We start from the raw sequence: 27,166 nt of genomic DNA on the forward strand, positions 1-27,166 counted from the left end.
TGACCACCAAACCTTCAATTTGGCAAGGTTGCCTGTCATTTCAGGAGAGCGAGTGTTTTTCTCTGGCAAGGCAAGCCTACAAAAGGCGTCTTCTAGTTGAACCTTCCCCACAAAAAAGTACATTCATTCGACTGAGGCTCTTCTGCACACTGATGGTGAAAAATCCAGTTCTGGAGGAGGGTCTATTTTGAATCTCACAGTCCGCAATGGGTTGTTGATCAGTTGTCGAGAGGCACGCCCGGAGTACACACCGAGATCTTTGTTTCTCCCAAGTTGGCGTGGTAACTAAATAACTGCAGAGCCCTTGAAAAGTTCCTCCAGGATTTGGGAGAGCGGAGAAGCTTGGATTGAGTTCGACTCTCAGAGTTGCTGATGCATAGTGTTAGGTCTCAAGTATTAGAAAAACTGGACGACCTTCACGCACCTGGACCGATTTAACCCCACTGAAGTACAGAGAGCATAGTTTAAGATGGAGCGAATGTTAAGATTGCACGAAGGGTTTCATGATAACGATTTATTGAGGAAATTAGTACGTCATGTCAGTTTAGTTTGTTAATCCTAGATACTTAGGGAATTCGGAGATTTGTGGAGTACTTGAAATTCAAATCATCCATGAAATTTTTCTTGATTATCTTTAAACACCTGAAAAGAGTAAAAAACAATCAGAGGTTACCGGTGCGACAAATGATGTACAAACGTGTTATAAATTAGAGACGTGACTAAATTTTTATTGTGGGGTTGAATACAGAATATATTACCCGCAGTACGTGACCCATTTAGCATTATCTAACTGCGTTCATTCATGCAATAAAAAACATAGGCCGAAGATTGGGAAGAAAATGATTTGTTCGATAATTTTGGAAGCGTCAATTCATGTCCGTGAAAATTCAGTAGAATTATCTTTCAAAAATTTCCCCAAATATACCAAGGTTAGATGTCTCCCAAAAGCGACATCCTTCAAATCGTTAACCGATGATTATCCCACTCTGTCCTGACAAACATGGAACGAATCGATCCATGTTACTAGGTCAAAAGTCGATTTAAATACCAATGAAAAACAATGTAACTTACAAATATCTGATCTAATCATTAGCTCATACTCGACGGTGTGCGAGACAAGAGATAGTTTGATTTGCACAAAATTACAGAACAAAATCAACAATAAATCCTCCCTTGAGCGAATCCTTGGCCCTCAAACCTGGATGCTCGAGAAGGATCACATAGACTTTGGTGGGGACGCGCCCGTGTATCTAAGGAAAGGTCATGCCTGAAAAGAAGCCCATGGGCTTACGAGAGAGACCTGGAGATAACCCCTGTTATGCAGGTTTTTTCTGTTTTCTTTAACGTATACCCATATCTATGTTTGTTTTTTTACGAGACCCTAAATAAATCATCATATCACTTGTGATGCCCGCGTTTCAACGGTTCAAGATATCTGAGGACGATCTTTCTTGCACAACTTAAAAAGCTACCAAAACAGTTAATGCCATCAAATAGGTCTGCACCCACAGGGCGGACAACTTGTAAGTTTGTGTTGATAAGTAAGCATGTATATTTAATTACTAGGACGGGTAAAATTAGGCCTTGGATTTTCGGGTGATTCACCTAAAATCACGTTTTAAACTTTTTATGCCGTTTTGCGGCATTAATTACCTAGATTGTTATTTGTGACCAATGCTTGACGGGTTTACATTCATCCTTTTGTAAATTGATTTTTTGAAACGTTTATCGTCTTTTACCCCTAATTTTCGTCCCATTTTTTGCTAATTCCAATACTAAAATGCAAGCTGTTTTAACTTGCAGCTCGTTCCTGTTACAGACTGTTTTGAAGAATGATCATTTTGTGCCTTTGAGTTTTTTTTTGTGAAAAAAAAGGATGCTTTAACAAAAAAAAAAGCCTTTCAAACGTAACTGAAATCTCATTGTTGGGCTATTGAAGCTGCCGAGTCTGCCTCAGATAGGTTTGTATTCAGCTATTTCTGCATCTCAAGAATTGAAGAAAAAGCGGACTTAAAAACAATAAATGTTATCCTTTATGGTCTCATCATACTTTTAAAATCAATATCCAGCTCTCCAAACCAAATACGAACCACTCCTTTGTTTTTCCTTTGGCAAACAATCCCCTGTTCTCCACAGAATTTTAGATCTCAACCCATTCAAACGCTTGGGTCGAGAATAGTTGTCTCTCAAAAGTATTACGTAACAGTCCACAGCATGAATGCCCTCTTCTGGCAATTCTTACCAGAAAATAGGCATTCATTCTACCTATGTATTGTCGTCATGTTGCCAGATTTGTATGCAAGCCAAAATCTATTGAAATGAAAATTAAAGTACTCTGCCTCCATATTCCAATGGTTAGTGGCAAGGCCCACAAGAGAGCCAAACAAATCACCCAATCATGAATGAATGATGGCTGGATGATGGAAGATGGTTCTTACTGTCTGAATTGCTCCGAGCTTCGGAATCTGGCAATGTCCAAACTGGGGCATGGGGCATATGAATAATGAAGACATTGGGTAGAACAATGAACTGGAAGTTTTGAGCATGTAGTTCCACGATATGGGACACCTTGTTCCAACCAAAACCAACGAAGCGTTGGTCGTAACGAGTCACATTTTTTGGCACAACAATGTAAGGTTCGAAATGCGGCTCCCACTCGACCTGGAAACAAAAGAGCAAATTTATGGTGAGATCGGTCGATTTTTTTTCTGGTTATCAGATCTTAAGTGAACATGCCAACATTTTCCATGGCTCCTATCATTTTGCCATCCATGTGATCAATCTGGACAAAACAGAAGCAATCCAAGTGAGAGTTCCACTTCGCCTTAACTTCATTCCATTCTTTGAGACTGTATTATGGATATTTGAGGCTACAAGCATAAACTGTACCTAAAGAGGAGCCAGGCCACACCCCACACTGTCCCCTCCCGCTCTATTGGCTATTCCAAACTATTCTTTCAGTCTAACTACCGTTAGTTCAATGAGACTAAGATCAAGTTTCAATATAGAGCCTTAGCCTCTTTGTAATAAATGTCTGACAAAAGCGAAACTTTTACCTTCCACTGATATCCTACAAAGGCTTACCTGAAACGGCTTGGTGGCCGTTCTCCATTTGCCAAAGTTGGTGGCCTTGTGGCCCAGGGTCCACACGTGGTACCTGAAGGTCAAGAGAGTGCCCAAAATCCAAAGATCCAAGACCTCTGCCTTGGTCCTGGGAAATTGGTCCAATCGGTAACGCAAGGTTTCAAAGGCCGGAACCACCAGAGCTCGGGGCTTGAGATCACTCTGGGCTTGTATGAAGTACTTTTGAGTACTGACTAGGAGGGTATCATAAACATTCGCACCCGGAAGGAAATCGATATCACTGAGAAACACAAACGGAGTATTGGCATGGTCCAAAGCCACGTTCCGCAAAAAATTGACTGGATACAAGTTCTGAAAGAAACAAACAATCCCTCGCTAAAGGATGTTCTCTTCCTCGATTATGGATGCCAATCTACCCCTTCTTTGAAGACCACGTGATATCCAACATTGGTCCGAGCTCGGAGGATCTCTGAATTATGCACAAAATCGGCCAATTGGTGAGATTCGGCGTCTGACAGGTACAAGCTTAGACTGATGGGCCCCGACCAATGTTGGCAAAGACTTTGAACTATATGGAGCCGATCCATGGACAATTGAGCCACCAACGTCACATCATTGTCCTTGAGGAGGGGGGGTACGTAGTCTAGGTAGTATATATGAGTTCTGGAAAGAAATCACATGATTATTCAAAGGGAGGCAATGATAAGACATAATTGAAGAAAAGGGACAACGGTCACCCACTAGATTCTTTGGGAACAAGGAGGTACTTGGTTCTTCTGATCTCATTTTTCAAACAGCTAAATGAGCATTGGATAGAGATTGGTATTAGCTTTCAAAAATATTAGAATGCTTTTCAAATGATAAACTTGAGAGTAAGAGCAAGACGGGCGAAATCGCAATAAACTGGTTCCTTCGAGTTTTAATTTTGCCGCCTTTCGTGTGTTTAGATAATGTTTAAAACTTTGAAAGTCTCAATTCCACGAAACGTTAAAAAATTCGTTTATTTTGGAGTTCATGCCAATTATTGAAAGACATGGTACTTTCTACCATGAGAATAGTGAACCGCAAAAGACATTTCTCCTTAATAAATAGTAAAAGTATGGCATAAGCATGTTAGTCCTGTTTGTTCGAAGCCTAAGGTGGATCAAACCTAGGACCTCTACAAACATGAAATCAAAAAGAATGAAATCACCTATCGCATATACCAATTATTGATTATGTCCCAAAATTAGCATTCATTTTGATCGAAAGATCTATCCAAATAGATCAATTGGAGCTAAAAATATGTCTTGAAGAAGCTATGTTGTAAGAATTAAAAACAATTTGAACCTTTGGCTTACTGTTGGTCTGCTACTTAAGATTTCCCAATTAAATTCGATAGATGTGACCCGCTTTAAGTTGAAGCTATCCAAGTTTCTCATTTGATGCCCATATCACAAAAAGGGCCGAAGCAAGTCGATTTGGCGGGAAATCTGTTCCCAGTCCATATTTCTAGAAGTCCGTCATTTAACAGAATGATTCTGGGCATGGTGGAAAACCAGAGCGATTGGTACATTCCGGGCAAGCTCTGGCGAACCCACCAACCTTGGCCGGCTCTTGGGAGGGGATTCAATTCGGGTGTAATTCTCATGCACTTGGAGCGACTTCGGTAAGGCTGAGGGCAACATCAAAAAAACAAACCTCATTGCAAAATGTGATCATTTTTTGATCTAAGGTATTGTCCTTGTTCAATCTTTTTTTTGTTTGCTTTTTCACGGGCTTTTCTACCCGCTACAGGGCATGTAATCCCCCGTACTAATAAAATGAAAGGTCATATTTCGTCCATATTTTTTTTTTACCTTATAAACTTTATTTGATTTTTAGATAAAACGTTTTCATTTCACTTTTTTTTTTTTCACTTCTGTGATGTTAAAAAAAGCCTTCAAATCAATAATGATTCTATCAGCACGTGTTCTGAGACAAAAATGCTTTTCAAAAAGAACGTAAAAAGCTCACTTTCAATAAAAAGAATTTTAAACTAATATTCAGCTAGTAACTAGCAAAGTTGAAATCAAAAGTTTTTCGTTTCACACATAAAAAAGAAGCTGATCACTTGGTTTCTTTTATCGGCTACAAAATTGGAAGTTTTCAAATTTCCAAGGGAGAAGGTGTAGCGCATTAGACTAATGCGTGACCGAGTTGATCTCGGGTTCATGGGTTCGATCCAGGTCTCCCCCCCCCCACACACACACACACATACAAACCCTCATTCTGTTAAATGACGGACTTCTAGAAATATGGACTGGGAACAGATTTCCCGCCAAATCGACTTGCTTCGGCCCTTTTTGTGATATGGGCATCAAATGAGAAACTTGGATAGCTTCAACTTAAAGCGGGTCACATCTATCGAATTTAATTGGAAAGCTTAAGTAGCAGACCAACAGTAAGCCAAAGGTTCAAATTGTTTTTAATTCTTACAACATAGCTTCTTCAAGACATATTTTTAGCTCCAATTGATCTATTTGGATAGATCTTTCGATCAAAATGAATGCTAATTTTGGGACATAATCAATAATTGGTATATGCGATAGGTGATTTCATTCTTTTTGATTTCATGTTTGTAGAGGTCCTAGGTTTGATCCACCTTAGGCTTCGAACAAACAGGACTAACATGCTTATGCCATACTTTTACTATTTATTAAGGAGAAATGTCTTTTGCGGTTCACTATTCTCATGGTAGAAAGTACCATGTCTTTCAATAATTGGCATGAACTCCAAAATAAACGAATTTTTTAACGTTTCGTGGAATTGAGACTTTCAAAGTTTTAAACATTATCTAAACACACGAAAGGCGGCAAAATTAAAACTCGAAGGAACCAGTTTATTGCGATTTCGCCCGTCTTGCTCTTACTCTCAAGTTTATCATTTGAAAAGCATTCTAATATTTTGAAAGCTAATACCAATCTCTATCCAATGCTCATTAGCTGTTTGAAAAATGAGATCAGAAGAACCAAGTACCTCCTTGTTCCCAAAGAATCTAGTGGGTGACCGTTGTCCCTTTTCTTCAATTATGTCTTATCATTGCCTCCCTTTGAATAATCATGTGATTTCTTTCCAGAACTCATATATACTACCTAGACTACGTACCCCCCCTCCTCAAGGACAATGATGTGACGTTGGTGGCTCAATTGTCCATGGATCGGCTCCATATAGTTCAAAGTCTTTGCCAACATTGGTCGGGGCCCATCAGTCTAAGCTTGTACCTGTCAGACGCCGAATCTCACCAATTGGCCGATTTTGTGCATAATTCAGAGATCCTCCGAGCTCGGACCAATGTTGGATATCACGTGGTCTTCAAAGAAGGGGTAGATTGGCATCCATAGTCGAGGAAGAGAACATCCGTTAGCGAGGGATTGTTTGTTTCTTTCAGAACTTGTATCCAGTCAATTTTTTGCGGAACGTGGCTTTGGACCATGCCAATACTCCGTTTGTGTTTCTCAGTGATATCGATTTCCTTCCGGGTGCGAATGTTTATGATACCCTCCTAGTCAGTACTCAAAAGTACTTTATACAAGCCCAGAGTGATCTCAAGCCCCGAGCTCTGGTGGTTCCGGCCTTTGAAACCTTGCGTTACCGATTGGACCAATTTCCCAGGACCAAGGCAGAGGTCTTGGATCTTTTGGATTTGGGCACTCTCTTGACCTTCAGGTACCACGTGTGGACCCTGGGCCACAAGGCCACCAACTTTGGCAAATGGAGAACGGCCACCAAGCCGTTTCAGGTAAGCCTTTGTAGGATATCAGTGGAAGGTAAAAGTTTCGCTTTTGTCAGATCATTACATAGAGACGCCTAAGGCTCTATATTGAAACTCGATCTTAGTCTCATTGAACTAACGGTAGTTAGACTGAAAGAATAGTTTGGAATAGCCAATAGAGCGGGAGGGGACAGTGTGGGGTGTGGCCTGGCTCCTCTTTAGGTACAGTTTATGCTTGTAGCCTCAAATATCCATAATACAGTCTCAAAGATTGGAATGAAGTTAAGGCGAAGTGGAACTCTCACTTGGATTGCTTCTTGTTTTGTCCAGATTGATCACATGGATGGCAAAATGATAGGAGCCATGGAAAATGTTGGCATGTTCACTTAAGATCTGATAACCAGAAGAAAAAAAATCGACCGATCTCACCATAAATTTGCTCTTTTGTTTCCAGGTCGAGTGGGAGCCGCATTTCGAACCTTACATTGTTGTGCCAAAAAATGTGACTCGTTACGACCAACGCTTCGTTGGTTTTGGTTGGAACAAGGTGTCCCATATCGTGGAACTACATGCTCAAAACTTCCAGTTCATTGTTCTACCCAATGTCTTCATTATTCATATGCCCCATGCCCCAAGTTTGGACATTGCCAGATTCCGAAGCTCGGAGCAATTCAGACAGTAAGAACCATCTTCCATCATCCAGCCATCATACATTCATGATTGGGTGATTTGTTTGGCTCTCTTTGTGGGCCTTGCCACTAACCATTGGAATATGGAGGCAGAGTACTTTAATTTTCATTTCAATAGATTTTGGCTTGCATACAAATCTGGCAACATGACGACAATACATAGGTAGAATGAATGCCTATTTTCTGGTAAGAATTGCCAGAAGAGGGCATTCATGCTGTGGACTGTTACGTAATACTTTTTGAGAGACAACTATTCTCGACCCAAGCGTTTGAATGGGTTGAGATCTAAAATTCTGTGGAGAACAGGGGATTGTTTGCCAAAGGAAAAACAAAAGGAGTGGTTCGTATTTGGTTTTGGAGAGCTGAATATTGATTTTAAAAGTATGATGAGACCATAAAGGATTAACATTTATTTGTTTAAGTCCGCTTTTTCTTCAATTCTTGAGATGCAGAAATAGCTGAATACAAACCTATCTGAGGCAGACTCGGCAGCTTCAATAGCCCAACAATGAGATTTCAGTTACGTTTGAAAGGCTTTTTTTTTGTTAAAGCATCCTTTTTTTTCACAAAAAAACCTCAAAGGCACAAAATGATCATTCTTCAAAACAGTCTGTAACAGGAACGAGCTGCAAGTTAAAACAGCTTGCATTTTAGTATTGGAATTAGCAAAAAATGGGACGAAAATTAGGGGTAAAAGACGATAAACGTTTCAAAAAAATCAATTTACAAAAGGATGAAATGTAAACCCGTCAAGCATTGGTCACAAATAGCAATCTAGGTAATTAATGCCGCAAAACGGCATAAAAAGTTAAAAACGTGATTTTAGGTGAATCACCCGAAAATCCAAGACCTAATTTTAACCTGTCCTAGTAATTAAATATACATGCTTACTTATCAACACAAACTTACAAGTTGTCCGCCCTGTGGGTGCAGACCTATTTGATGGCATTAACTGTTTGGTAGCTTTTTAAGTTGTGCAAGAAAGATCGTCCTCAGATATCTTGAACCGTTGAAACGCGGGCATCACAAGTGATATGATGATTTATTTAGGGTCTCGTAACAAAACAAACATAGATATGGGTATACGTAAAAGAAAACAGAAAAAACCTGCATAACAGGGGGTTATCTCCAGGTCTCTCTCGTAAGCCCATGGGCTTCTTTTCAGGCATGACCTTTTCCTTAGATACACGGGCGCGTCCCCACCAAAGTCTATGTGGGATCCTTCTCGAGCATCCAGGTTTGAGGGCCAAGGATTCGCTCAAGGGAGGATTTATGTTGATTTTGTTCTGTAATTTTGTGCAAATCAAACTATCTCTTGTCTCGCACACCGTCGAGTATGAGCTAATGATTAGATCTGATATTTGTAAGTTACATTGTTTTTCATTGGTATTTAAATCGACTTTTGACCTAGTAACATGGATCGATTCGTTCCATGTTTGTCACGACAGAGTGGGATAATCATCGGTTAACGATTTGAAGGATGTCGCTTTTGGGAGACATCTAACCTTGGCATATTTGGGGAAATTTTTGAAAGATAATTCTACTGAATTTTCACGGACATGAATTGACGCTTCCAAAATTATCGAACAAATCATTTTCTTCCCAATCTTCGGCCAATGTTTTTTATTGCATGAATGAACGCAGTTAGATAATGCTAAATGGGTCACGTACTGCGGGTAATATATTCTGTATTCAACCCCACAATAAAAATTTAGTCACGTCTCTAATTTATAACACGTTTGTACATCATTTGTCGCACCAGTAACCTCTGATTGTTTTTTACTCTTTTCAGGTGTTTAAAGATAATCAAGAAAAATTTCATGGATGATTTGAATTTCAAGTACTCCACAAATCTCCGAATTCCCTAAGTATCTAGGATTAACAAACTAAACTGACATGACGTACTAATTTCCTCAATAAATCGTTATCATGAAACCCTTCGTGCAATCTTAACATTCGCTCCATCTTAAACTATGCTCTCTGTACTTCAGTGGGGTTAAATCGGTCCAGGTGCGTGAAGGTCGTCCAGTTTTTCTGATACTTGAGACCTAACACTATGCATCAGCAACTCTGAGAGTCGAACTCAATCCAAGCTTCTCCGCTCTCCCAAATCCTGGAGAACTTTTCAAGGGCTCTGCAGTTATTTTAGTTACCACGCCAACTTGGGAGAACAAAGATCTCGGTGTGTACTCCGGGCGTGCCTCTCGACAACTGATCAACAACCCATTGCGGACTGTGAGATTCAAAATAGACCCTCCTCCAGAACTGGATTTTTCACCATCAGTGTGCAGAAGAGCCTCAGTCGAATGAATGTACTTTTTTGTGGGGAAGGTTCAACTAGAAGACGCCTTTTGTAGGCTTGCCTTGCCAGAGAAAAACACTCGCTCTCCTGAAATGACAGGCAACCTTGCCAAATTGAAGGTTTGGTGGTCAGATTTGACGTATCTGGCGTTAACAAACGGCTTGTGACATGATGTTATGTGCACCTGAGTTGTAAGGTATGAAATCTCTGTTAGAAGATATCTTTTATCCAATTGTCACACACACGATTTGCAGTGCCTGTGGTTGAATTAAAACAGATTGTAGGGCTTTAGCTTCACAGATATCAGCTCTGAAAAAGCCGCTCAAGCTTGATTTGAAAGGAGTCTGAATTAAAAATCTGAATGAAACAAATCATGCAGCTAAGCAAAGAAAGAGATTAAGAAAATGGTCACATCTCATTCTATTTTCAATCATATTTCTCTGAGAAGGAAAGTGGTTCTTATCAGATTGTTATGACTTAAGCTTTATTCATTTGAAAATGGAACCTAGGACTGATTTCGATATTTGAAACCACTTATAACGAAGTCAAAAGCCACTCGAAACCACAGAAAATGCTTTTTGGGCATAACTCCTTCTCAGAACTGACACTGAGAGCCTCGTATCATTTGGCGACCCTATAGACCGAAGCCTTAGTTTGCAACTAAATTCACGTAAAGTTCGTCAACAACACTTGGTGAGTGATGAAGATTAACAACTATAATCAGTATGTGTTTGCGTGTTTCCCGCAAACACAAGTCATCGATAACATCAATATTTTTCTTCTATTTTTGTTCCACTGGGGTTCATAGAGCTATGTTTGTCTTGATCAAAGCCAACGAAGTTTTCCTTGGTCCAACTGTCTCCAAGTTACGATTGATTCATGGTCTTTCAATGCCACCTACCATTATTTTCGGCTTTTCCCGATGAGATTGTTTTTTTTCTTCTTTTCTATCTATTGGCCTGGTCACGGCCTTGAAGGCCCAATACAACTTTTTTTGTATCAAGGGCAATTTCGTGCGTCAGCAAAGCCAATGTAAATATAGAACTGAAGGAAATTCTATGGCAAATGATCCGTCTCAGTTCGTTAGGTGGGTACTCCACTCAAGAGATGTCATTTGAGGACCAGGACAATTGCCGTATTGTAATCCTTTCTCCAAAATTTGGTTCAAAGCTGAAAGAATCTAACGAGCCTTGAGGTAAAGTTGAAAAAGGTTCCATAAAAAAAGTTACAACAACGGAATGCGACCTCGAAGGCTTTTCCACCTTTTTTTGCAACTATCAGCATTCCTTACTTCAACCGTAAACCACAAGGACACCATAAGTAACCAATAAAAATGCAACTTTTGGGAACTACCATTCCTCTGTAGACATAACTCGAATAATATATTTGGGAAAAAGTATTCTTTGATCGACATTTCGTGATAGTTGGAAAACATAAACGCCCTTTGATCGACATTTCGTGATAGTTGGAAAACATAAACGCCCCCCCGAAACACCTTGTGGAACCAATCCAAATCTCAGGGTAGACTTAAATATTGTACTTAAATGATTACCCGAGATAGAACAGTCGCCTAAACCTGGTGAAGTGACGATTTTTGGACATATTTTTCTCGAACACTAGAAGCTCTTTTATGTCATCAGGGCTGTTTAAATAAGTTCAAACTTTAATCAATCGCAATGAATGGACTTCAAGATGTTGCTTCCAAACATTTTCTACTTAAAATTTAATTACATTTTTGTAACATAAATGAACCAATTGAGTGACGATGTCTTTTGAATGACAAAGTGACCGAGATTTTCAACGTCCAAAACATTGGCTTTGCGAGTTGTATACTAGATCTGTCACTATTAAACAAAAATATGTTGCAATTGTAGGATGAAAATGAAATCGTGATTCTACATAGACCTAAATCTCGATGTATCAGCTAAAATGTGGACAACTACAATTGAAATTACTCTGAATTCAATTAATCACAATTACTTGGAAATGCAGTTGCAATAGGGTATTTTAGTTTTAAGAAAGGTGATTTAGTTGTTGCAATTGGATCACAGGTTTGTACATTTCAAAACACAAACTGGACGGCGGAGTCAAATTCTTTAATTTTTGATATTTAGTCTTTCCTTTTCACAAATTCATATCTAGAGTAGCCTCACTTTCAAAACCTATCTCAAATTTCTCATCGATGATCGTTATGGCACTATAAAAAAATATAAATTATGTTTTTATATTTCGAGTCCATAGCCTTTTGAGAACCCAAGCACCATTCTAATATACGATATCTGGAAGGAGTTTGATGTACAAAAAAAGAAGGAAAAAAATATCTGAAAACCCTTTGGTCCAAATGTGCCCCCAAACCGCGAGAGAAAGAGAGGAAGATTGAAAGAGTAGAGAGAGAGTAGTAGACCAACAGTACGAAAGAGAAAGCGCTCCTGCTCTTCCTCCTCGTCCTGTTCCTCTTCGTCCTTCTCGTCTTGTTCCTTTAGAAGTTCCTACTGTTCCCTCAGAGAGTCAGTCAGCTGACGGCCGAGCCTCCGGAGCTTCACTCTGTCCCTCCTCCATCCATGGCCTCGCCTTGCCGTGCTACTCCCTTGGGCTAGTGAGTGAGTAGTCAAATGTTTGGTGAAGAGCAGAAATCCGCTTGATTTCCCTAAACGATTGGCTCTCTGAGAAGTGTTCAGATGAAACCTCATTCATCTTTGGTGGCGCTACTTAGCCGGGTACACACGTGCTGTTCCTGATCCTCAAGGCACCCCTTCCCAACGTAGACATCCGAATTCTCTCGCTAAAACCCTGGGATCAGGTGCGATCAGGATCTTCGCTTTCTGGTTCCATGGTCTGTAGGTAAGGTATATTTTGGGAAACCTTGTCAATTAGGGGCTCGAAAGATCACGTGTCATCTCAACCAGGGAGTTTGGTGGGCCCTTGTCCCAAAGGGAAAAAGGGACCTCCAAGCAGGATTAGGTTCTGGACATGGAACAGAGTTCTCGAGGCACACTCACCACTCGGAATACGATATTTTTTGGCCACTTGGTGACTATCATATTAACTAGATGGGTGGCTTTATGGACCCGGCGAAAGCTACTGTCCCGTCATGGTGGTTCCACATGGGCTTAATGACCATGATTATTCCAACCAGATGAGCATCAGCATGCGATACTTCCGTCCACCTCGCTTTAAGGGTCTCGTGGTCACATTGGCCTGCGAATGAAGGCCCCTTTTTAGCTCAGCCTTAACCCCTCGTCTTTGTTGGAACTCAAACAAGATCCTGAAGGTCCTTTCAGCTCCTTTAACTTGGATCAAAAGTTTCGCTGTAGGCGCGCAATCAGCCCAAGTTTACTATTCCAATCTGAGAGTGGCATCGAAAACTCTGAATTGTTGATTACAGCGGGAAATATCAGATCCTTCATTGGAAATGCACTTCGACGTGTTCGGATGAAATTTGATTCGCGTCAAAACGAGCACGTTGTATTTCTTGATAACTTCTGGGAATCACGATAATTTTAACTTGAAACGAGTTGCTCAAGCCACGACGCGACGATCGATTATCTGAAACGGTTACCACGTAGATTCTTAATTAAAGCGTTGGGTTGTCAACCTCCGAAAGATGTCTTTAAGCTCCGCCTGAGCTTCCTTCATTACTAACCAGATTTGAGACATTATCAAAGTTTTCATTTTGTCATCATTCATCTTCTCTTTCTCTCTTCCAGGTCTTCCTTCCTCTTCTCGTTATCGATTTTCTGCGCTCTGACGGAAAACCCTGGAACCCGAGGCATAAAAAGCAGTTCATCTCGCTCAGTGTTCCATTCCCATAGAAAAATTTCCTCAGGTCCCGTCGACTTCCTCTGTTGGTCTTGATAACGGACTTTGAGCTTCAGCAATATTCGTTGTACTTCATCGATGATCATCAAGAACGTGTCTGTGTATCCGTGAAGCGATGAGTAGGGTTTATCAATCGTTTCTTGCTTGAGCACCGTGACCTTGTGACCGAGAAACGGAGAAACGGAGAAACTTGATTTCCATTGATGGTGTTGATGTTGGCGCATGTGTTGACAATAGAGTGTCTAATACAGTGGCGATGATCCATTCAGTCGTAGCTTTCAGCTCTCATCTTCCAATCCGTCACTCACCCCATTATTCGATTCGCCATGATGAGTGGAACCAAGGCCTAGGGATTGTCGTCCGTCATGGCCGAGGGTGCCGTGGTGGAGGCCGAGATCACCGTCCTCGAAATCACGGCCAAAAACGACCCGATCCGGGCGTTTAAGGCCATCTACGGGTTCTACTTTCTAGTCGAAGCGGGCGTGTTCGCCACGTTGATCTCAATTTCTGGTGCCACCCTGTTCAAATGTCCGGCGGAGCCCAAACTCCCTCAGAGTGTTCTAGGTAAGTACTAACAATACTATTTATTGTGATAGTGAGGAAAAAAGGCCCTTAACTGGAAGGTAAACTACGCTCAAAGCCTTTTCTGATTGAAGTGGAAAGATCTTAATGGACCATTGTGTGTCTGCCGGAGGACCTTTTTTCTCTACTGACGACCAAAACAATGTTCCACCAAGTACTTGGTTGTATGTTTTTAAATCGTTGGTTATTGCCGCTTGCTTTGATTGTGAACGGTTGAAAGCAATTGAATTGAACACTGGACAAAATAGAGTTGTTGGCTCTGTATCAAAACTTATCCTATTGGAAAGGGCTGACCGACATTTTCATGGAAGTTGTAACTACGTATTTTCTATGAAAATGCTAGAGATTTCTTCTTGACATTTGAAAAGTTTTGGACGGTGTCACAACATGGATAAAATATGGAAGTGTAAAACACTTTTTTTATGTAGTGGACGCGAGACAATAAAAGGGTGGTAGCTGATGGACTCATAATGCTAGAAAGCTTCAAAAAATCTAAATAGGTCACTTGAAACACTGACTATTCAACTGAAGTAGCCTTAGCTTCATAATAGGAAAAAGATCCGTTACATTTGGAACAGGACCGGAATAGACTTCAGCACCTAAAAACAGCTGGTCTTTTTCTGTAGATACAACGAGCTTTTGTTGAAAAAAGAGGTGGTGATTGCTATTTACTCAATGCTACTCCAAATATTGAATATTGACACACAAAGACCAAAGGTTTTAGTCCTTGGCCCTTTTTCCAATTTTCGAGATTGGGTGAAAAACTTGCAAGCTAATTCACTTCCGTTCAAATTTTCTTACAGCTCTGGGCGTGGCTGGTCTAGTGTTACTCATCCTCACGTTTATAAAACGATTCCTTCTCCAAAGATACGACAACGTGTTCACCACGTTTCTAGCGCAGATCCAATGCGCTTGTGGAAGTGTGATCTTCGCTTCCTCAGTGGCCATGACCTTCTTCGTGGCCACGAACATCCGGGCAGACACGGATCCTTTGACGGCCCTGGGCGGGCTGTATTGTGATAAAACCTTATTGGGCAGCTCAGTCATTGGGGTTATACTCACCCTAATCATTGCTATTATTGCTGTTGTATTATTAGTTCTCAAAGTCCTGCAACTTAGAGAAGAAATAAAGGAAGACATCGACGAGGAGAATGAAGAAGAGAACTTATAGAGGTGTTTTCAACTACTATGTACTAGATACACATTATGCATCCTGTATGTAGACAGAAAAGACGAAACCATGTACAATACCGTTGTATTTTGAATAAACTTGTATTTTATTGCCAATATGCAAAGGTGATAGCGAGTTGTTTTCTTTTTGGATGAGAGTGGAATGATGAAATTACCTGGCAATGATTGCACAAGTGTCCTTTCCTTTTTTGCCAACGCGGCAGATGTATGTATATTAGTCGAGATATTTGATAATTTCGTAAAGACCGGAATTCATGAAATAAATTAATCTCCCCCAAAAAGCAAGAGCACTGTACGCATGACAATCGAAACAAGACCCATTGATTCAGCAGTGATAAAACTCGTTTTCAGGAAGGCGGTACACAGACATAAGGGGTGAAAGGAGATCAAGTTTGGCAAATCCATTTCAATTCCCGTCCTGAGCTGTTTTGACATGATTATTGGGTACATGATGCTTGAAACCTATCGGGGGAATGCCGGACACGCTGACTACGGTGGGCTATCTTCTCAGTGGTTTCAATCATATCTGGTGTATTCTCAAAAGCATTGGAATCGCTGTAATCCTTCGGATTATGAGTAGCTTTTTAGAAGCGATGTGTTAGATGTAGTGATGGGACCAAACAAGGAAAACCAAATTTCAAAAATTTCCAATCAAATAGAAACAAACAAATGACTTCAAATAACAAATAAAAAACAATCAAATCGGAAATAGAAGTCAGAGAAAGATTTAAAGCCCTAGAGCTTTTGTTTGACTGACAAACGGAGTAATTTGATTATTTTTGGGCTAGAAAACAAGTTATCACAAAGGACCATAACGTTAAAACTGATTGAAAGCAATTTCATGCTCATGGTTCAGGAGGTCAGGTTGAATCCGAAGGCTTTTTTTTTCTCTTATATGAACTCTAAAAGAAAGATGAAACACCCTGTTGGGCCTTTTGAGGTTGATAGAGAAGCCATTCGCAATGTAGAGGCTATGGCAAACATGCTTGGAGATCAGTTCTCTAGTGTGTTTTCAACCCCACTGAGCTTAGAAGCAGCAGCTCATTGTTCTAATGATGAATCTGTTGAGATTGATGTTGTTAGTCAAATTGAGGAATGGCAATATATCAAACCACACATTCGAAAAGCTTTACTCACCTTCAATTGGATATGCTCATCAAACTTTCCATTATTTTGAAGGACTACACCTAAATCTTTCATAGATGAGGCCTGCTCAATATCTTTACCTCCATTATCCACGACAAGTGAAGTATTCAAAGGAGTTGACCTGAAGGTCATTGAACAAAATTTCTTTCCATTCAGTGCCATATTACTCTCAGTAACCCAAGAGTAGATTCTTTCTAGGTCCTTTGCAATGTTTGTGGAATCTTGGCCATTCCTACCAGAAACTAACTCTATGTATATCATCAGCATAAGAAGAGAGACTGGCAGTAATTTAAGCTAGTTCTTCATCTAGTACCCTTAGATTAGGTTTAGGAATAAGGTCAGCTCTAAAAGCACGAAACTGAGCTATCCTATTTCTCGCCTTTCTTTGCATCCCTTCTACATGGACGGAGGTACAATGTACATTATGGCACGTATCAAGTGTCATCCACTGATGGCACATGTACGGGTGGAAAAAGGACATCTACCTTCGCACATCCCTTCTTCCCATTGTGCTTCTCAAGGTCAAACTTGAGAAATTTTTGACACCACTTAGGGTGGTCAAACTGACAAAGCTTCATCAGGACAAGGCTACTTTTGATAAAGTGGACTGACTGTTTTCTCCAAAACTATGTTATCCGGCTCTACTTTAAGTGGAGACACCTCTTCAACCTCTACACTGGTCAAATCAGTCAACTTCTCAACTACTGGGTGAGCCTGTTCTTCAAGCAGCACCCTGGTTTCATTGACCCAAGCAACTAAAGCCTCTATAATAAAGGGCTTTTTGACTACAGAAGGATCCTTCCCTGTTAAGACCAAATCCAAACATTGTCTAGCCTCTTTGCTGGCTTTTCCAAAAATAGCTTGCATCATGAATGCAAAGGAACTATCAATTAGCAGCAAAATCAAGAGACCAAGAGTAAGAAGAGAACTAAAAGACTATGCAATTTTGTCTTGAGATACAGGACAACACAGCAAAATAGGAATAAACTTCCCCAAATCAAACTAAACATACAAATATAAGATGGAGATAGTAAACAAGAAGAGAGAGAGATCAAATTCAAATTTATGTAGTGTTTACTACATAGCTTTGAACATGTCTCCTGAGCTCCCTAAACATAGGTCTGGGCTCAAACTTGGCTGATTTCATCTATTCAACAAGATCTTGTGGTCGTATAAAGTGCTTATTTGAAATAAGATTAGCGGTTTAGGAGATAGGATATTTTTGCTTCCGTTTGCAGTCCATATCTCTAGAAGTCCGTGGATTGGCCCTCATAGATCCCGTAGGCGCGGGAACTTTCGGGACGGAACTTCAAGGCGCACATGGAACCCAAGGCCCAAGAACCCATATTGGTACTCACACGCTAAATGGCAAAAAACCTCAAATGTGATGATTCTCACTGTTTTTTCCGGATTGTCCACGCATACAAGGGATGGAATCCCCTGGTAAGAAATTGAAAACACAGAATGATGGGCATGAGATAGTGGACAAAGTCAAGCACGGTAAAATATCTGATCTTGCAATGAATTTTTTTTTGGTTGGGGGTGCTAGGGTCGGAGGGTGCACCTCGCCCGGCCAGCGAAGCCAGCCATCGCATCATCCAAGTGCAAATTCCGATAGGCAGTTTCAAGTCCGGTATCACATTGGTTCTCCGTCTGTGGGTGTGGTTAGCGTCTAAAAGTTTCCTTGAGAAAGGTCGGGGAGGAGAATCAAACCGGTGACCTCCCCCATGTTAGGGAACTGCGCTAACCACTACACCACGTCTCCTCCCTAAAGGGTTACTTCCAGCGCCGGGGTTGAACCCACGACACCTAAGGAGAGGATTCTTGCCGTGTTCACACTGCCTCTAAGACCGCTCGGCTACACCAGCTCCTTAAATTAAAATTGGCAAGTCGAGCAAGTCCTTGAACATAAGGCTGGTCTGGAATAGTGTTTTAAAAATTTATCTCTTATCTAAGTCTGCTTTAAAAGATGGCATAGGATCACCTAATAAGTAGAATTGTCGAAAGCAGGTGGGTAAAAGATTATATAGGCTAGGAGCTCTATATAGAATAAACGAGGATTTCATGGTTTTGACAAGTCTAGTTTCGTTATGACTAGACTGTACTCTCACCTCACACGTTATACCCCTACGGTCATTATAGATATAATATTAGGATTCGGCATCGTTTATGAATGCATTTAAAAACATATAAAATAAGATATCTTTCATATCTTCGTTGAGTACTATTAAGCTGTAACGTTCTGGAGAGGCGAGACAAGGAAGGATAACTTCTGAGTCTTTGCCTTCTTCATTTGCTTCCAGGTTAGACGTCTCCGGAACAGTGGATGGATTTCCAAGAATCGGTCCTCAAGCGTCTGGAAACAGGCATCGATCGTGAGATTGCTGGCCAATCTCGTTTTCATGGTAATTACAAGCTCCCCTTCCATGCGGCTGATGAAAAACGACTTTTGCTCCTCAATATCCAAGGTGCCCATGTTAGAAGCATTGTAATAAGACTTAAATTTGTTCAGCCAGGCTCTCATCTCGGGCGGGGTTGATGAGATGGTCAAGATAGGGGGACGCAAGTCGCTAGCAACACGGAATTGGGCTTGGCGAGTCACTCCGCCATCCTGACGGCCATCTCTTATCCTCGTCTGGTCCGCGAGTGCTGCCCGCTTCATCGCGGATGCCCCCAGTCGAGCAACGATGACAAACTGAGTTGACATTTCTGTCATGACCTTGTCCTTCGTTGATGCCTCCGCAGGATCTAAGTCCACCAACTCGTCAAAGAGTTCCCCTATGGTGGCAATACGACCCCTTAACGTCCTGGTTGCTTCACGAATCGTTCCATTGTCAACCTTGTCCCCACGGTGAGTTCTTCCATCATGTTCCTTTCCCGGGTGAAGTGACCTCGATGTGTCCTTATAGACAACTTGATCGGGGACGTCATGATGACAGCCTAGTCCCTTCGAAAGACGGTTTCCGAACTTGGAACCCTACCTTTGGACCGGACTCTGGTGTCTTCACTCGTCGGTGGGCAGAAACAGTGGTGTGCTCGTGGGCGTGGCAGCTAGTGTGGCTGTGGTTAGGGGCGTGGTGTCTTCCGTCCGTTTTGACGGCTCAAACCGACTGTGCCATGTAACGTTCTGGAGAGGCGAGACAAGGAAGGTCCTTTCGTGTTTGACCGAGAATGCTGAGTGAGTGTATTTCACGAGTACAACCGACAGCATACACGTTCTCTCATAAAGGTAAGATTTCATAGGCCAGAACCCAACACCTCCCCCAAGTTGAAGTTGAAGTAGGAAAAGAAACAGCAACTACAGGAAAGGCTTACTGAACAAAATGTACAAGGTCAATCAATAATTTCGTCGTTAAAAACCGCGGAAAAAGTTAAATGAGGGCCCACGAGGTCACCCTGAAAATTGTGAGGGGAAAACAAAAAACATAACACCACGAGGTAGTTCGAAGTTCGAGATCGAAATAAAACATTATTAAAAAATATGATTGATCCCAAGGAATGAGACGTTCCTTCGGTCCGCCCACTGCGACGGGGAGAGAGCGGGGGCTTTTCAATCAATGTGTCATCCGGATCAGGCGGAGGCACAGAGTGGTCCAAACGTAAAAACCGGCAATTCGACGATACTCCCCGCACGGAGTGTGGACACGGTAGAAACGACCATTATCCAGCCGTTCGAGGATCACCCCCCAGGCCTCCAGTCACCAGAGATGCAATCCTGGACCAAGACACAAGCCCCGACGGGTAGAGCCTCCAAATCGTGCCCCTGATCACGGTTGAGGGAACGCTCCAAGGAGCATAATCTGGCAGCGGCAAACTCTGGAGAGACGGGTGGTGATTGCTTTCGACAATCAGGCAATTGGCCCCACAAGTCGCGTCCGAAGAAGCCATACGCCGGGCTAAACCCGTCAGACCGTGGAGTAGAACGCCAAGCAAGTAAAGCTGCACGAAACTCTTTCTCATTTTGGTCCACCTTCTTCAGAAGTGTTTTCATGGATTTTACAGCCGCCTCCGCCAAACCGTTGCTTTGGGAGTTATATGGAGATGACGTCTCTGACCTGATGTTATGCTTGCGGCAGAAATCAATTTTCTAGCAATAAAAATACCACCTGCAAAGGATCTAGTGCAGATCTAGTCTGAATAAATATTCCATAACCAAACTTATTGCTAACACATCTTCTTTTCTGCAAGTTTCTGTGAAAATAATGTTATAAAAAAATGCCTAAAAGCTATGATTTGATACGAAACTTTAAAAAAGGAAGTGACTGACCTCTTGGTTTTTCATCCTACCACTCATTAGGCTTAGTAAAGAAACTACTTACATGTATGCTTTCGTCGCAATGGCAGTTTTCAAATACGTCCTAGACACAACCTCCCTTATAAAAACACTTCTCGATACACTCCAAGCCTTCTGGATGACGTGTTCCTAACTTGGTCAGCTGCGCATGGGAAAGTAGGTATAAACACGGCGGATTGCGCTCGCCAATAGCGATTCCGCCATTTTGGGTATTAAGCCATCAACGCCCAACTCTATATACATTTCTGTTATACTCATTTGGTCCAAACTACCTGATAAAGCCTGTTTTTTTGCTATATGATCGAACTCTATTGGTGCTGGTTCATGGGGCGGTAACATTGCTAGGATGTAGAAAAGCCGCAATTGACGGTTGAACTCCGAATTGGAAGCTCCAAAATTTAGACCGTGTGCATGGTGACACTCGAACGTTTGTAAATCTCCTGGACCAATTGATTGCTCCAGGAGACCAATTGTCCGTTGTTTTTGGACCTGGAGTGCAGGGTCGTTTGGATTGATCCATTATGGACAAGGACAATCTGGCAAAGGATCAAGGGGTGAGCTACCCTCAGCTTTGGTCAAATATGGAAGTGGCCACGGGAGCCAAGGGGGCCACGTGGACCCAGCAGAAGAACGTGAGCGTAAGCGGCTCCTAGCGGACCTGCATGAGACGGCTAGCCGTCGAAGTGGCCTGTCCAATGCTTCCGGTTCAGCGTTGCTCCGACAAAGACACAAGGCCCAAGTAAAGTTGGCCAAGCGGCAGGCCGAAACCGTGTGGGAAATGGAACTTGAGGCGCTAGAACGACAAAAAGTGATACAGAAGGCTGGGCTCCAACAAAAGCAAGAAGGACTCCTTTGACGGAAGAAGATGGATGGCCGTAGCGCCAAGATCCGTGCTTGGACCGATATTGAAAGACCAGAGCCTCCTCAAGCACCTCCGGTACCGGGGACAACTTTTCGACTAAGCAGGTCTCATCGCAACCCTTTGATCCTTTGATGGGCGAGTTCGAGCCCCTGGATCCCTTGGCTGGGGTTCCAGATCCTTGTCTGATGCCGTCTGGGGCACCCGTGTCCAATGGCGACAAATTGGTGGCAATCATGACCCAACAGATGCAAATGATGAATCGCCAAATTGCCTTCAATACTCGCATTGAACCTTTTATTGGTGATCCCATGACTTTCAAATACTTCATGAAGCAAGTAGAGGACGTGATTGAGAACAATCTAAATGATCCCAGAACCGTCTTTTGGAAGTTGTGAAAGGTGGTCCCAGAGCTCTCATCAAAAGGGTGCGTGTTTGCGCCCAATGACGCTTGTTATCTCAGGGCCAAGTCACACTTGAAAGAGCGTTATGGCAAAGTCCTTCAAATTGCCAACATGTACATGGAAACTTTGAGGAGGTAGCCATCTATCAAAGACCATTGTACTCAAGAGCTGAGCGATTTCTGTTGTGCATTGGTTCGGTGCTTGAACGTTGTCAGTGAATCAGAATTGGATTCACCCCGTTTCGTTGGTGATTTGGTGCCCAAGCTCCCTATCAATTGCGAAACTCGTGGCGAATGCTCATTTTTCAGATCAGACGCTTTGGAAGGGAGCGTGAAGGTTTTAATAAGTTTGTTGAATTTATTCACGGCGTCCTAGAACAAGCGGAAGACCCAATCTACGGCGAGGAAGCCATGCAAGCTTCCCCTGGGCACAGCAGGACAATAGCTGATAGAGACCGTCCTTCTCCAAAGCCAAACAGTGCCCGACGAATGACAAGTTTAGCTGTTTCAACCATGACTTTGCCAACTGAGCCGAACAGCGAGCCCAATCATTGTTTAGAATGTGGTGGGAGTCATGATGTCCAATGTTGTTCTGTGTATTTGGCCATGGACATGAATGAGAAGCAAGCTCTCATTAGAGACAAAGGCATCTGTTATGGCTATTTGAATTGAGGCCACATGTCCCGTAAATGTCCCAAGAGACGAGTGTGCCAAATTTGTGGAAAGAGCCATCCCAGTTATATTCACAGGACACCCAATGTTGATGGGCCTAAAGAATTGAAAGTGGTCACCACTAGAGTTGTAGGCATGAATGGGTCGGAGGTAGCCATGAGTGTTGTCAGAGTCCAAGTTTATTGCAAAGCCAATCCAGCTAGTTTTGTTGAAGGATTGGCCACGGACTTCTAGAAATATGGACTGCGAACGAGCTTCCCGCCAAATCGGCCTGCTCTTGCTCATAGCCACTCTGAGCCACTTTTCGAATTAAATTAATAAAGTAAGAAACGGAGATCTCCTCAATTAACAGTAGGTCAATTTTATATCATTTACTGTACATGCAAAGTCGATCGTTTCAAAGTTATGTTGTCAAAAGCTTATGTAGCTAAACAAGAGCAGGCCGAAAATTCAAATTTTATGTAGTGTTTACTACATAGCTTTGAACATGTCTCCTGAGCTCCCTAAACATAGGTCTGGGCTCAAACTTGGCTGATTTCATCTATTCAACAAGATCTTGTGGTCGTATAAAGTGCTTATTTGGAATAAGATTAGCGGTTTAGGAGATAGGATATTTTTGCTTCCGTTTGCAGTCCATATCTCTAGAAGTCCGTGGATTGGCCCTCATAGATCCCGTAGGCGCGGGAACTTTCGGAACGACGGAACTTCAAGGCGCACATGGAACCCAAGGCCCAAGAACCAATATTGGTATCCACACGCTAAATGGCAAAAAAACCTCAAATGTGATGATTCTCACTGTTTTTTTCGGATTGTCCACGCATACAAGGGATGGAATCCCTGGTAAGAAATTGAAAACACAGAATGATGGGCCTATGAGATAGTGGACAAAGTCAAGCACGGTAAAATATCTGATCTTGCAATGAATTTTTTTTTGGTTGGGGGTGCTAGGGTCGGAGGGTGCACCTCGCCCGGCCAGCGAAGCCAGCCATCGCATCATCCAAGTCCAAATTCCGATAGGCAGTTTCAAGTCCGGTATCACATTGGTTCTCCGTCTGTGGGTGTGGTTAGCGTCTAAAAGTTTCCTTGAGAAAGGTCGGGGAGGAGAATCAAACCGGTGACCTCCCCCATGTTAGGGAACTGCGCTAACCACTACACCACGTCTCCTCCCTAAAGGGTTACTTCCAGCGCCGGGGTTTGAACCCACGACACCTAAGGAGAGGATTCTTGCCGTGTTCACACTGCCTCTAAGACCGCTCGGCTACACCAGCTCCTTAAATTAAAATTGGCAAGTCGAGCAAGTCCTTGAACATAAGGCTGGTCTGGAATAGTGTTTAAAAACTTATCTCTTATCTAAGTCTGCTTTAAAAGATGGCATAGGATCACCTAATAAGTAGAATTGTCGAAAGCAGGTAAAAGATTATATAGGCTAGGAGCTCTATATAGAATAAACGAGGATTTCATGGTTTTGACAAGTCTAGTTTCGTTATGACTAGACTGTACTCTCACCTCACACGTTATACCCCTACGGTCATTCTCGTTAAAATATAATCCCGGATTCGGGCATCGTTTATGAATGCATTTAAAAACATATAAAATAAGATATCTTTCATATCTTCGTTGAGTACTATGAAGCCCTAGCTGTTTTAGTCTCTCCCAATGGGAGAGGTTACGCATGTCACATATAGTACGTGTAAAACTTCGTTGGACCTTCTCTATTCTTTGAAGTCCTGCAGAGCTCACTGGTGCCCAAACAGGAGATGCATATTCTAGATGGGGTTGGACAATAGATTTGAAAAGAGTCAGCATAGTCATCGAATCGCGGGATTTAAACGTTCGGTATAACCATCCGCATGTTTGAAAGGCCTTAGCCACTTTGACCTCAATGTGCTCATCGAATTTACCTGTATCCTGGATAATCACCCCTAGATCTCTAACTGACCCAACTTGTTGAATGGGATCGCCCCTGCTGTCCATGTATTTTGAAAGTGTGGGGACATTACCGAATGTCATAAACCAAAATTTGTTACCATAAAAAAGCCAAATTATTTGCCGATACCCATCTGTATATATTTTCCAGATGGTCATCTAACCCCAAAGTGTAATCATCCATTCTTCCATAGACCAACTTGGTGTCCTCTGCGTAACTAGAAACAGTAGAGCTTGTTGCTAGTTGCTCTAGTGGTGATATGAAAATAATAAATAGTATAGGGCCAAGAATGCTGCCTTGTGGTACGCCCAATCACACATTGGACACGTTACTTAGTGGGGAGATGTGATGTACCAAAGCTCGTGATGGATACGTCTCCCTTTTCAAGAGAGTGGCAGATGAGCTCTCCGTGGATGGAGATCTAGTCCTCCGGGGTGCTTGCATCGTCGTCCCCATTCCTGCAATAAAAGATATATTGTACAAACTTCATTCTAGTCACCAGGGGGTTGAGCGAACGAAAAGAAGGGCAAGGCAAATCGTGTTTTGGCCAAGTTTTAATTCAGATATTACGAATATGGTAGAGTCTTACCCAGATCGATAATTGTCTGGGTTAGATTTGTCACCCCCTTCGGATATCGGTATGACGTGCGCCACTTTAAGAGATGAAGGAAATTCTCCTTTGTCCAGTATGGATCTCATTAGATAGGCAAAAACTGGAGCCAGGACCTTTGAACATTTCATTAAGAATTGAGAGGGTCACTCCATCAGGACCTGGCGAACTAGCCACTTTCAAGTCTTTAATCGCACTTAATGCATCAGATGTCGTTATATTAAAATCATACAAACCATTGGGGTTATTGTCAGTTGATATATTTTGCAATTTCATAGGAGAGGTAAACACGAAAGGGCCGATTGTGGACTTACTTTTTCTCTTTGAGTTTGCAACCGTGTAAAAGGCTTTTGGATTCGCATTCACCTCTTGGACTACTTTCCTCTCCTTATTGAGAGCGTCAGTTTCGATAGACACTTTAATATTATTTTCAACGGAGGTCAGTTTCCTTTTAAGATTAGTGATAAGTGCGTGCAAAATTAGCACTCTGGAACACGCTTTAATTCCTTTTCTGTAAAGTCCATTGCTTCGCCAAATTTTTTACCAGAGCACGACGGTGGTCTATAAATCGTCACAATAGACGGATCTTTAGATTTCACATGACATATCAAGACTTCCACCTCAATATTAGACATCAAGACATGCGAGGTCTGTAGATAACTGCGGGTATATAAACAAACTCCACCATGAGGAAATATTGGGTTGGACGGGCTTATTCTATCACATCGAATAACACTGAATTCTTTCATAGCAATTTCTTCGTCTAGTACCCCCGTTCTCAGCCAGGTCTCTGTCAGAGAGATGAAAGAAATGTCATTAGTTTCGCTTAATTCTTCAAGCATTTTAATCTTGGAAGAGTTATTTTTAGAAATGAGGCAATGGATATTGAGATAGATACCTTTCAGGTTGGCAGGGTCTTTGACTGCACAAGTGCCAGCAAAGTCTGCACCATCCCTTCTAACCGTAAAAAATCTGATTTTTGTACAAAATTATCTTCAGGTCATTGCTGGGTAGATTGTTGTCCTGTAACAACATTTGAATACGTGGGGTTTAGGTCTCTTGGTTCACGTGATAATGTCTGTTGTCGAACGTTATGATGCGACGGCTGTGGTGGGGGATACGGGAAAGATTGTGAAGGGAGGGTGCTTGGAAATGAATTTGTATTGGGAATGTAACCCGAAATTGCAGGCCTTTCTCGCTTTGTACCAGTTAAATGATAAGCCTTACATTTTGGTTGGTAACAACATTTCCATTTCATTGACCTATGGCAGACAAAAGGATGGTAAAAAGGACAATCATTTTTTTGCATCTTTTACTGTTGAACATCTTTAACCCGTGATACTTCAGTTTAAAGCACCATTTTTTTCTTTCTTCTTTTTTGCGGGCATCCTTACCGCCACCGGCATTGGAATCCCAGCACTTCAAGACGAGAAGATTATTTATTTTACTTGACTTTTATTTTTATATATTATTTGATCGACCAACGAATTAGAATTGGCTGATCTGGCTATTTCTTGAATATAAGGTTGATCCGGAATTTTGGTCAAAAACTTGTCCAAGCCTGACTTAAATCCTGCTACTGGATCAACGCCTACATAAGCCCGACGAATATTTGAGGGCAGCAAAGTGAACAATGAAGGATCCCAAGAAAGAAGAGAGTTGGACTTAATTTTGGGTGCTCGAACTTGCAACCTTTGCCTTGTTTTTTACAAAAACCTCTTTGATGCGCCTCGCAGATTATTGAAGAGATTTCTGGAGTGCTTTTAGGGTCTTCGGTGCTACTACCAGTATCGGCTTCCGCGTGGGGCTCAATAGCTGGTTCAAAAATTAATTTAGTTTGATTTACCCAAACAAC

At 41.9% G+C, this 27,166-nt stretch overlaps 2 protein-coding genes across 2 annotated transcripts in view; one reads left to right on the forward strand and one right to left on the reverse strand.

Annotated features, from left to right (window-relative positions):
• LOC131878525 (xylosyl- and glucuronyltransferase LARGE2s-like) overlaps positions 1–15,498 on the forward strand; it is an 18,837-nt gene extending 3,339 nt beyond the window's left edge. The window contains 5 exon segments of the mRNA XM_059224519.1: positions 6,182–6,428; positions 6,494–6,844; positions 7,272–7,495; positions 13,516–14,191; positions 15,013–15,498. Coding sequence (XP_059080502.1) covers positions 6,182–6,428; positions 6,494–6,844; positions 7,272–7,495; positions 13,516–13,663 — 970 coding nt within the window. The 3' untranslated portion in view covers positions 13,664–14,191; positions 15,013–15,498.
• On the reverse strand, positions 500–3,770 carry LOC131878524 (xylosyl- and glucuronyltransferase LARGE1-like). Its single transcript, XM_059224518.1, has 4 exons — positions 3,501–3,770; positions 3,085–3,435; positions 2,439–2,661; positions 500–642 (listed from the first exon to the last, which is right to left on the reverse strand). Exons 1-4 carry the CDS (start codon positions 3,669–3,671, stop codon positions 635–637), a joined length of 753 nt encoding a protein of 250 aa, XP_059080501.1. The 5' UTR covers positions 3,672–3,770; the 3' UTR covers positions 500–634.
• Positions 15,499–27,166: the final 11,668 nt, after the last annotated feature.

Source organism: Tigriopus californicus, chromosome 3 (assembly GCF_007210705.1).
Source record: "Tigriopus californicus strain San Diego chromosome 3, Tcal_SD_v2.1, whole genome shotgun sequence".
Taxonomy (NCBI): domain Eukaryota; kingdom Metazoa; phylum Arthropoda; class Copepoda; order Harpacticoida; family Harpacticidae; genus Tigriopus; species Tigriopus californicus.

Coding starts and splice junctions, on each gene's coding strand:
- LOC131878524 (XM_059224518.1), bottom strand. CDS start 3,671: ATGGATCGGCTCCATATAGTTCAAAGTCTTTGCCAACATTGGTCGGGG. Junction 3,436..3,500: donor ACGTGGTCTTCAAAGAAGGG/GTAGATTGGCAT, acceptor TGTTTCTTTCAG/AACTTGTATCCAGTCAATTT. Junction 2,662..3,084: donor CGGCCACCAAGCCGTTTCAG/GTAAGCCTTTGT, acceptor TTTTGTTTCCAG/GTCGAGTGGGAGCCGCATTT.